The 12,487-nt window shown below is 36.0% G+C and overlaps 2 protein-coding genes across 2 annotated transcripts; both read right to left on the reverse strand.

Annotated features, from left to right (window-relative positions):
* Positions 1–5,001: 5,001 nt before the first annotated feature.
* LOC134663926 (general transcription factor 3C polypeptide 5) lies at positions 5,002–10,340 on the reverse strand. The gene is made up of 8 exons (XM_063520468.1): positions 10,150–10,340; positions 9,862–10,069; positions 9,263–9,368; positions 8,678–8,975; positions 8,091–8,301; positions 6,992–7,161; positions 6,279–6,458; positions 5,002–5,105 (listed from the first exon to the last, which is right to left on the reverse strand). Exons 1-8 carry the CDS (start codon positions 10,258–10,260, stop codon positions 5,013–5,015), a joined length of 1,377 nt encoding a protein of 458 aa, XP_063376538.1. The 5' UTR covers positions 10,261–10,340; the 3' UTR covers positions 5,002–5,012.
* A 436-nt stretch (positions 10,341–10,776) lies between these two features.
* LOC134663945 (uncharacterized) lies at positions 10,777–12,397 on the reverse strand. The gene is made up of 6 exons (XM_063520491.1): positions 11,966–12,397; positions 11,704–11,898; positions 11,565–11,627; positions 11,280–11,433; positions 11,030–11,183; positions 10,777–10,932 (listed from the first exon to the last, which is right to left on the reverse strand). Exons 1-6 carry the CDS (start codon positions 12,167–12,169, stop codon positions 10,896–10,898), a joined length of 807 nt encoding a protein of 268 aa, XP_063376561.1. The 5' UTR covers positions 12,170–12,397; the 3' UTR covers positions 10,777–10,895.
* Positions 12,398–12,487: the final 90 nt, after the last annotated feature.

Below are 12,487 nucleotides of genomic sequence, written 5' to 3' on the forward strand. Positions count from 1 at the left end.
TGTTGAGTAGTTAACTAGTAAAAGTACCTATACAAAAATATCCAAAATGGTACAGCCTTCTTCTAGGAACGAGGGAACACATAAAAATAAAGATCCCGACGAATAGAACCTCGCTACGGCGAAATCCTTGTTACGAAAATGTTGTTCCCTTCCTTCCAACGATTCCCTACACGGGTATCCAATACATATAATATTTTTCTCCATAACGCGAAAAATTAATTTGTATTTCAATAACTCGAAAAGATAGACACACGTATTATTTAGTATTATGTCAACTCTATATTTACCTACTCGTATCTATTTGAATAAGTCACTTCTAGTAGGAATTAGTGATCCAAAAGCCCTAAAAAATAACTAAAAGGCTTGAGTCTTTTGGATCACTAGTAGGAAACAGACCTTAAATTACTTCCATATGAATTACTCTGTCCTCAATGTCCACATACATTTAAGAATGTATACAATCTACTTACCTATTGCTAAATAAAATGTGCGAATTTACAATGGACATTTAACAACGGAAACATTAGAAGATATTCACCTCTATGATTACCTATCATAATTATTTTAATTATAACCCATTTTACACTCAATTAAAGAAAACACATTTTATCTTTCACAAAAATCGGTGTCAGACACTGCTTACAGTTGCTTCACACGCAGAGTCAAGTGAAGAAACACTGAAGTGACAGTCTGTTGATGGTTGCATCTTTGCTAATCGGTAATACCTAATGTTGCGACCTGAACATCTTAATTCTTAAGTTCATAGCGACAAAATACTTGCCATCATACTTAGAAGAAAAACGCATCTCTAGAATAAGAATTACGGTTCTAAATTAAATGACTAGAAAGGAATGTCAAATGGTTTGAGGGTAAATGTATAATGCAGACTTGGAAACAACTTATATACTTGCCTTATTTTTAACAAAAATGAGTAGTATTATGAAATTATGATTGAATAGTCCAGTATCCTCGTATTAACATCAAAGATACTACGTGAGGCTGCATTGTAGCTAAACTGTTGTTAACCGATTTTGAAACATTTGCTTGCATTTAGTGGTTTCAATCTCATTATGTTAATACTGTTAGTTTCAGTCACACTGATAAAATATAATTACAAGGAAAACTTAAAAACAACTAAACCCGATTCTTTAATTTCACCTCATCCACAAACCAAACATAACTCCACCAAACATACTCATCCACACGTACAGTCAGCATCAGATTTAGCGGAGTACCAAAGTCTTGATAACAGAGGCTTAGTTCAGATATTTGTGAACTCCTTGGCCGCTCCAATATATCTGATGGCGACTGAGCAACTGTAGATAAGACAAAACTACATGACTACTAAAACAAAGCAAGGATCAAAGTTTAACGAGTGACTCATTATATTTATATACGAGATAGGTTTAATGGTCACTGTACCTATCGAGTGTCCCGCTATAAATCTATATTTGCTAATCCTAATTAATGTGACAACCACAATGAAGACGTGTATAAACTCTTGTCTGTACAAAGTACTTTGTAGGTACAAAGGGATCAAATACACAGTTATTATAAGTAAATAGGAGTAAGTATTTATACTCTATCTACGTAGAGGGTTACCGAATAGCAAATCAGCGTTTCCAATTCGGCTGATGATGAGAATATGTGTTTATAGGCATTCTGCTGAAGTATGAACTGTGTTAAAAACCGGCCAACCGCGAGTCAAACTCACGAGTCTCACGACCCAAGGGCCATCATTCCATCATTAGTATTCCGTTTATCAGATACTAGCTGTTGCCCGCGACTTCGTCCGCGTGGAATCTTATCTTCAACATTTTACATCTTTAGTACCTATAATTTTCATATCCAAGCAATGTTGAAATTAAGTACTTTTCTTTTTTAACAAGTTGTATGAAGTTTTATTTCAAGTGGATTTTGATGTTGGTTGCTGAAATTACTTTTCTTGTATTCTCATAATAGGTATCTATGCCCTTATACAAAGATTAAAGTTCCGCACTCACAAAATATCTGATCTCCATACAAACTTTCAACCTCTTTCTCACCACCTTGAGGGATAATTTTCAAAAATGCTTGAATTAGTTTTCATGTTTTTTATTTTAATACCTTTTTTTTGCAAAAAGTTCAAGTTCCTAGCTTAAAATTAAATTTACACCGCAAGACGAACTTTCACCCCCTTTTTAACCCCCTTAGGGGTAGAATTTCCTAAAACGTTGCAATTAGTTACTTTTTTTTGTAATCGGCTATTATGTCTTTCTAAAAAGTTTCAAAGCATTTGTAATGGATGCAAACTTTGAACCCCATTTTAACCCTGTTAGGGGATGAATTTTACAAATCGCTGAAATCACTTTTATTGTCTTCTAATAATATCCCCAAATACAAAGATTCAAATCCCGCGCTCGAAAAAATGTATGATATCCATACAAACTTTCAACCCCGTTTTCACCACCATAGGGGATGAATTTATTTTAATTTAATACCTTTTTACAAAGTTTCAAGTTCCTAGCTTCAAATAAAATTTGCACCTGAAGACGAACTTTCATCCCCTTTTTAACCCCCTTAGGGGTTGAAATTCCAAGAACGTTGCAATTACTTTGTTTTGTAATTGGCTATTATGCCTTCCTAAGAATTTTCAAAGCATTAGTAATGGATTAAAATTTTCAACCCCTTTTTAACGCTGTTAGGGGATGAATTTTACAAAACGCGGAAATTACTTTTATTGCCTTCTAACAATATCCCCAAATACAAAGATTCAAGTCCCGCGCTCGAAAAAAATTTTGATATCCATACAAACTTTCAACCCCTTTTTCACCACCTTAGGGGATGAATTTTCAAGAACGCTGAAATTAGTTTTCTTGTATTTTAATAATATATTTTTTAACGAAGTTTCAAATTCCTAGCTCAAAAGAAAACTTCAACCCCATACAAACTTTCATCCCCTTTTTAACCCTGTTAGGAGATGAATTTTACAAAACGCTGAAATGACTTTTATTGTCTTCTAATAATATCCCCAAATACAAGGACTCAAGTTCCGCGCTCGAAAAAAATTTTAATATCCATACAAACTTTCAACCCCTTTTTCACCACCTTGGGGGATGAATTTTCTAAAACGCTGAAATTAGTTTTCTTGTATTTGAATTTGATACATTTTTACAAAGTTTCAAGTTCCTAGATTAATAGTACATTTCGATGCTAGTGCGGAAGGTATGTCATTACTTCACGAGTACCGAGATATCTTGCCACGAGCCGCAGGCGAGTGGCAAGACTCGGGACGAGTGAAGAATGACATTTCCGCACGTGTATCGAACGACGTTTTTTAATACAGTTGCGAAAAAATAGGAAAAACATTGTTAATCGTACACTAAACAAAAGTGGTAACAGTGACAGCTCGGTTAGACGTCGTCTTTAAGTATATTATATCTATGGGCGTTTGGCAGCTATTCCGTTCCATTCAGCTAACTTATTAAGAACGGAATTTTCAATATTGAATATTAAAAAATAAACGTGTTATAATGATGAAGAGGTAAGTAATTAAATATGGAATATGTAATATTTTTCGTATTCTTACATTAACGGTAGGTTTTTATGCTGATTACGACGTTTAAAGGAAACTAATATTAACACTCATCAATAAGTAGTCGTGAATTGGAACAAGTATAAATTTTTAAAAATTGGAAAAGTAAAAAGCACTAGTTCGAGATAACCAACTTTCCGCACGCTAAACAGCTACGTAAAGTAGCACTTTTTGAGCAACTGTATTAAAAAATAAAATTTGCACCCGAAGACGAACTTTCATCCCCTTTTTAACCCCCTTAGGGGTTGAATTACCAAAAACGTTGCAATCACTTTTTTTTGTAAGCGGCTATTATACCTTTCTAAAAAGTTTCATAGCATTTGTAATGGATTAAAATTTTCAACCCCTTTTTAACCCTGTTAGGGGATGAATTTTACAAAACGCTGAAATTACTTTTCCTGTCTTCTAATAATATCCCTAAATACAAAGATTCAAGTCCACCACTCGAAAAAATTTTTGATTTCCATACAAACTTTCAACCCCTTTTTCACCACCTTAGGGGATGAATTTTCAAAAACGCTGTAATTAGTTTTCTTGTATTTTAATGACATATCTTTTTACGAAGTTTTAAATTCCTGGCTTAAAAGAAAACTTTAACCCCATACAAACTTTCATCCCCTTTTTAACCCCCTTAGGGGTTGAATTTCTCAAAATCGCTTCTTATCTCTTGTACACTTTATAAATGCAATCTGGTGTGCAAATTTCAACTTTCTGGCTTTTGTAGTTTCGGCTCTGCGTTGATGAATCAGTCAGTCAGTCAGTCAGTCAGTCAGGACACTTGCATTTATATATATAGATAGATTATTTTTCAGATATGGAATCAAGAAAGTTTCCGTTGTTTGAAGTGAACGTATAACAAATAGCCCTATATCGAGGTACTTGTGTTAGAACTTAGGTACGTACTTGTGATAAAAGTGGGGACGAGAGTTAAAATAGAACTATGTCATACCAAAACTACTACAGAACATAAGTTCCTACCCGGGAGAATTAAAAGCTCACACACACGATAGCTAATTTTGATACTATGGGTTACTACTTTTGGCTCAATTACTAAACTACACTATACAGCTAACTAAATATTAACCAAGTCTACATTTCACATGTGATTACCAGTTTTTCTTTATACATAGGCTATAAAATAAAACATATAACATTTAGGTACTTACATCGCAAATTGATGGATTCATTTAGCTTATAGTGACCCCATTTAACTCCAGTTCATATTATTTCTTATGAATAACTTCTTTCTTTAAATTGTTAAGTGATTAAGGCCCACTTGCCCCATCGCACTAACCCGGGGTAAAGCGGTTAAACCGTTAACCCAGTGTCAAATTGTACTGGTAACCATGGTAACTCCGGATTTAACGGGTTAACCCCGGGTTAGACGAATGGTGCAAGTGGCGCTAAGTAGAATAAAAAGCATAGTATTAAATGTAGATTATGTATTCGAAGTGGATGGCTCGTCGTTTTCCGTAACATTAGCACTGGCGGAGGCGTCATCTGAGTTAGCTTCATCGTCGCTGCTCGCTTGCTGCAGCAAAAAACTCAATTTTAATATACTTAGGCACGAGAAGAATTATAGATATAAAACATTTTTAAACTAAGTATTAGGTATGCAGATATTTTTATTTCTCAATAGCATAACACATTTTTATTAAGCCTTTAGAAGGGCTGTTAGCCTGAAAGACACGTCATGAATTTTTACCCTTTTTCTAATAATGGTCAAAGACGAAGTAGTCTCAGTTTTTATTGCTTTGCCAACTTGTCGTATAGTTTCTGTCCTGTTATATTGGGATACTTGTTTGCATTTGTAATCTGCATTTATTTTGTGTTAAGTCCTCAGGATATCCTGCCGTCATCATTACCTATATGTCGTTACCGTTGCCTATATTTCTAGTTTATAAATGTTTTCTGCAACTATCATTAGGCGTGTAGGTTAGGTGGGGCCGGGCGGGGCGGCAGTTTACCACCCCGTGTGTGAACTAAACAGAGACAGGTCACAGGTACTTACTTCAAGCTTCAAATCTGCGCTATGCGTAGCGAGCAGTTTTCTTGATCTAGCTAAAGATGTGGTCGCGGCAGGTTTACCACCCCCTGTGTGAACTAAACAGAGACAGGTCACAGGTACTTACTTCAAGCTTCAAATCGGCGCTATGCGTAGCGAGCAGGGTTTTCTTGAAGTAGCTAAAGATGTGGTCGCGGCAGGCGTGGTCGGTGCCGGGCGGCAGTTTACCACCCCGTGTGTGAACTAAACGGACAGGTCACAGGTACTTACTTCAAGCTTCAAATCGGCGCTATGCGTAGCGAGCAGAGTTTTTTTGACGTAGCTAAAGATGTGGTCGCGGCAGGCGTGGTCAGTGTCGGGCGGCAATTTACCACCCCGTGTGTGAACTAAACGGATAGGTCACAGGTACTTACTTCAAGCCTCAAATCGGCGCTATGCGTAGCGAGCAGGGTTTTCTTAACGTAGCTAAAGATGTGGTCGCGGCAGGCGTGGTCAGTGTCGGGCGGCAATTTACCACCCCGTGTGTGAACTAAACGGATAGGTCACTAGTACTTACTTCAAGCTTCAAATCGGCGCTATGCATAGCGAGCAGGGTTTTCTTAACGTAGCTAAAGATGTGGTCGCGGCAGTCGTGGTCAGTATCGGGCGGCAATTTACCACCCCGTGTGTGAACTAAACGGATAGGTCACTAGTACTTACTTCAAGCTTCAAATCGGCGCTATGCGTAGCGAGCAGGGTTTTCTTGACGTAGCTAAAGATGTGGTCGCGGCAGGCGTGGTCGGTGCCGGGCGGCAGCCAGCCGCGCCGCGCGTGGCACAGCAGCGTCGCCGGCGGCACAGCCAGCAAGGCTTCCACTTCAGGTAACTTCACGTCACAGTACTGTGAAACAAAATGTATTAGAAATGACAAAATGTTATCGTTTATCACAGGTACTGTCGGCAACAATAAAGGTTAGTAGAATTCAGAAAATGGTCAATAATAGGGTATTTGACTACTAGTCAAATCAGTTTCTTTTTTCGAACTGTCAAAACGATTTTGCTACTATTGAATTTATATGAAACACTAGCATGTGCCGTCACAATCACATCACCAACTCTTTATAGTTTTATACGGGGTTTAAAATAGAAATTGTGTTTAAAAATAACGGCTGTCTATGTTTCTCTATTAATCTTTTTGTGCTTTATTTCATGCATGGAGTAAAATAATTTATTTTAAATACAGTCAAATACCCTATTGCGGACACTGAATATGAAGGAATTTTTGTCGATACCATCATACCAATGTTCATACTTTTTTTTTACTGGGAGGACAATCCGTTATGGATACCTCCGCACCGCAGGGACAGCGCGGAGGTTATGTCGGACTTTCACCGACTAAAAACCTCCCCGTTGTCCTCCTTAGCGCCTTCATACCTGGTAGAAGATCTGGCGCTGCGCGGGCACCATGCCCGGGCGGAAGTAGACGGAGCCCTCGGGCAGGTCCTCGGCGGCGCTCTCCTCGGTGCGCGTGTTGGGCCGCACGCGGTCGTTCTTCTTGTAGTGCACCACTTGGTCGCGAGTGCTCACCATGGAGTGCACGCCCGCTGCCAAAATAAGACTATTTGAATGAATGAATTAATGAAAATCTTTATTTCAGGCAACTAGTGGCCCATACATAAATACCTTAAAACTAGCATACATATTATAAAAATATATTTGCTTATGCATTTCAACTACGGTACAACGGCCCTCCATAGAACGTTTTCACATTAATTGTCACAATTATTTTACTTATTAGATTAATGTAATGCTAGGGTATTTGACTACTAGACAAATCATTTCCTTTTTCGAACTTTCAAACGATTTTGTTACTATGGAATTTATATAAAACACTAGCATGCGACGTCACAATCAAATTACCTACTCTTTATAGCTTTCTACGGATTTTAAAATAGAAATTGTGTCTATAAATAACTGCTGTCTAAGTTTCTGTGTTAATCTTCTGGTGCTTTATTTCATGCATGATGTAAAATAATTTATCTTAAATACAGTCAAATACCCTATGACATAGTAAATGTGAAAAGGTTTCATAGTGGGTCAGGAATAGAATTGTTCGATATTTGCTACCTACATATAACAAAGAAGCTACCGGCTACTCAGAATGTGATGAAATATGAGCAAAGACAAAGCGTCATAAATGTTATCATTCATTACGAGCATCATAGCACAAAGTACATAAGCGCGTTCTAGAACCAAAGTCGTAAAACACGTATATTGTATATTTTTTTATCTTGACCCACCCTTTATTGCACCTATATTGTCGTGAGCCATAATGACATTAAAAGACCTTATTGCACGGTAATAAGGTTTCTAATGTTAGGTACATAGTAATTAAGTAGTGTTGCAGTTTATTTATATTTATAAAAAATTGTAAATGTTGTTGTTGTTTAAACATCAGTCCATTCAAGTTCATTTACCAATTTTTTTCCAGTAAGTAATAAAAGTTGTAAAATCAAAACTTTTAAAATTTTACCTTGATGCCTCAGCCTAAAATCCAAGGTCTGATACATTCTAGCTTCAGGAATCTTCCTAGGATCATAACCATATTTGACCCACTGCATCCTCCAAGGCCCGTCCTTCATGTAGATGGCAACACATGGCAGAATCACCTTCAGAGAGCTTGATTTCATTTTCGTGTGGTATCTCAGCAAGTTCTGAGACCAAACTGGTCTTTCTTCAAACAACTGGAACAATAATTAGTAATTAATAATTACCCACAGAGATCGGCAAAATATGACTACAATTAACAATTAAGAATAAAAATGCAAACATCATTTGCAGTGACACTGTATTTTTTTTTTGCAAACACAGCTAAAATAATACTGCAATAAATTGCCGAATCATATAAGTAAATTACATGTAGGTATATTTTATTCTGTTGAAGATAGTAATCATAAAAATTCTAGCAAATTACTTAATGAACTTAACCAATGAAATAAATAATGAATCAAGTTTAGCAAAGAGAAAATTTAACCTTTGTGTTTGACAATTTTACTGACTTTTTGTAGATTAGATAATTTTTCCTAAATTCATATTATCTTTGTATTAACATTTTTGTACCTTGTGTATAGTTTCTATCTCCTGCTTCAATGGAGGATAAACAGACAACCTCAACTGTTGTTGCTTTACGTAAGCCTCATTTGGTTCAGTAGGCAGACTATCAGTCAAATTGAATGTATAATGAGCCATGCCGATCCCTCTCTCAGTTCTCCTCTTGTTGTGAAAGTCGTCTTTGTCCGAGTCCTTGTCCTGGGCTTGCTCTTTTTTGTTTGGATACCTCTTGTCAGAGTAGGAGTAGTTTATTGGCCTGTCGGACCTCGTGAAGTTGGAGGGAACAACAAAGAGAGAAGACTCCTCCCTGTGTTAAGAAATAAAAATTGTGAGAATTTTCCTAGTTCTTAAAAAATAGTAAGCCTAACAATGTAATACATCTGTGAATCTAATGGGCAAGATAGAGTCAGGGAACAATGAGAACATAAAATATATGGTGCCGTGCATTCTGTATAGTTTTTTTTTAATAGTAGTAGTAAATATATGTATGGCATATGTGGGTTAATCAAGTAACATTATTTTATGTGAATCTATTGATCAAATCTTCTCTGCTACACTAGACAGTATGATAACCAATACAATAAAGGTACTTACATCATGAAATTGAAATCATCTGTTCCTGAAGGTAATATTTCATCTATTATGCACTGGGCACTCTCTCCCTCTGTTTGTACAGGAAGATATTGGAAATCGCACATTGCTGTAATAAGTAAGCAATTAAGCTATTGTATCTTTAAAAAAAACCACCCAAGTCCGAGTCAGACTCGCGCATAAAGGGTTTCTTACCATTACGCAAAAAACGGCAAAATAAAATAAATATTTAAGTGGGAGCCTCACGTGTTTTTAGTACTCGTTGTTATAGCGGCAACAGAAATAGATCATTTGCGAAAATTTCAACTGTCTAGCTATCATGGTTCATGAGTTACAGCCTGGTGATAGACAGACAGACGGACAGCGGAGTCTTATTATAAGGTAAGGTAAGCTTTTCACCCTTTGGGTACGGAACCCTAAAAACAACAAAATTGGTAACTTAAGTATCAATGACTAAACTTATCATTCTCAGACAAATAATAATATATCATAGTGACAGACATTTGCATCGCATTTTATGATGGATTAATATTACTGGAAGTAACTGTAATCACCAGCAACAACTACATCAGATAACAATAACAATGACATTTGAAACTTACAATCAAATTTATAGATCCTTTTCACCTGCCCCACAACTGAGGTTCCCACAACCTCCCTCTTAACTTCATCCCCGTTTTTAGTTTTCTTCACTTTAACCTTCAAAAGCACACCGGCAGTTCTCTTGTTGTCACCATAAACTTTCTTTATGAACGGATTATGCGGCTGAAAGTTCAGACCCAGCCGCTTTTTGTTTGGTTGAGCTAATATCTGTTTTGAAAGAAGTAGTATTAAATCAATTATCATTTATTCAGTAAGATTAATAAAAATTAACAAGAATAAAAATTTACCTCGGAAATATTTCGGATACCTCCTAAGCATTCTATTGCTTTATCTTCGTTTTTCACAATTCCCGGAAATTGAATACAAACCAACTCTCGGTTTAGATCTTCGTTCTCCATTATTGTTTGATCATTTTCTTTTTACCGAGAAAATAGGAAGTGCTTTATTTTTACACTAAAGCTGTGATAAAGCTCATTTTAAGGTTATGTTGACATTTCACTTTCAGATTGACAGTTAACAAAACAACATGACATCGTTCAGAAACTCAAAAATGTACAAACTCAAATGGAATTGACGACAACTACCTTTCTCGCTCTCACTTAGTATCTTCTTAGTTTGTGTTCTCACTACTTTAAGTGAGAGCACAAACTTCTTTCGTAACAGACTACCGCACCGTACAATGACCTTGGTGCCGAACGGAAGCTTGTTTGGCGAGTGCAGCGAGTGCAGTCACCAACGTCACCAACGACAACCACCAACCAAGCTTTCGGCCAAAGTGGCATCGTCGGTTTCCAACCAGTTTCAGACTTTGCCCCTGACTTATAAAAGTACAGGGATTAAGCTCGCTATTTGCCTCTTTTACTTAAAATAAAAATGATTGGTCAAGGGTAAAACTAAAAGTTTATAATATACTGTGTACCTATAACTATAATGTGTAATTTAATTAATATCACAATTTTAATTAAACTTAATGGTACACCTACTTATAATATTGTATAAAACTAATAACCTAGTATCAATAAGATAATGGAAGTCATCTATGTGCTACAGCTTCTACAGCAACTAGTAGTCTGAAAAAAAAAAAGATAATGAGTTATTACACATTTGTAAAACATGAAAATAAATATTATTATAATCATTTTACAATTTCATCTAATAGGTACCTACTTTTCTAATAACATATTCCTCTGCCGCTCAATCTCAAGTCTATCCTTCTCCATTTTGAGTCTTATGTTATTGCATCTCTTCTTTTCTAAAAGTTTTTGCTTCTCTATTCTAATCCTCTCTTCTTCCAAGTTTAAAAGTCTGTCATGTACCAGTCCTGCAAAATAAAAATAAAAAATAAGTTTTTATTTACAGATTTCAAATTATGTGAAATAAAATAGTATTTCACTGTTAATTCTTGATATATACTAACTGACTGGTCTTCCCCTTTTCCACAAAGGCCCGGTGACTGGAGCAGAGGACACCTCATTGGAACCCATCGCTTGATCCATGTCACCCCCAACTCCATCTTCTAAACTCGTGTCAATGTCTGCTTGTGTGAAATGTTGTGGATCCGATGGCCATTTCTATGTAAAATATTAAATAAAAATGTAATTAATAACTAATGTAAGATGTAGTAAATTTTTAGAAAATTTAAAGCTTCTTACATAATGTTCAATTATTTTGTTTTCAATATTATTAAAAATAAATATTTTACCATACTGTTGGTAGATGGATCTGAACTGCACATATCATTTGATACATTACTCTGAGACGGAACCTGAAATAGTCAAATAGTATCAGTAAGATACAACTCTCTTCTTCTTTAAGGTAAATTGAATTGTATTTCTTATTACCATATGACTTGATGAGAGAGCTGATGTTTCAGGCACTCCTGGCAGTCCAAACGCTGAAGTATTTGTGCAAATAAGTCTAAGAATTTTCTCTTCCGAATCTGTTAACTGAGTACTTGCATTGCAGCCGGGAGTAAAGCGATTTTTGCGTATCTTAAATGCTTTCTTTTTCACATTGGATTTCCAATCACGCCATGTCTGAAATGAAGCGAATTTTACTAACTCATGGTCACCAGACGCTGTTCTTTAGATTATGCTTGCTTACCTGTTGCCATTTATCAGGAGTCTTTATAGCACCAGATCCGAAACCAGAGTTAGCATTTAGTTTTTCGGTAATTTTAATCCAAGCATTCGTTTGCCGAACTCTACCTTCCAAGCCTGTGAATTTACCTATCGCTAACTCTTTATCCTCCTGTAAGAAGTGCAGGAGCATGTTCAACTGCTCGGGGCTTGCCTTGCGCCTTTCCATCGCATTAACTTAACAATAATATGAACAGAATGATTTCAACTCAGAAAATAACAAAGTTTGTTAATGAAAAGTCTAATTATACAGCACGTTATCGGTTAATTTGTTAAATAAGTACGAGATAATTGGTCTTTAAGTTATTTTCGCTATGAAATATCTCTTTAGCTTCTTTTATTTTATTTTTTAGTATTCCAACAAACCAAAAACCAAACTTGATGCATTTACATTGCATTTTTGACATTGACTTTTCATCTTCGGAGCTAAAAAGCACTATCTGTAATATTAACCAAAAAAATATAGACTTTAATGTTAATGAATAAA

Source organism: Cydia fagiglandana, chromosome 4 (assembly GCF_963556715.1).
Source record: "Cydia fagiglandana chromosome 4, ilCydFagi1.1, whole genome shotgun sequence".
In the NCBI taxonomy this organism is placed as follows: Eukaryota; Metazoa; Arthropoda; class Insecta; order Lepidoptera; family Tortricidae; genus Cydia; species Cydia fagiglandana.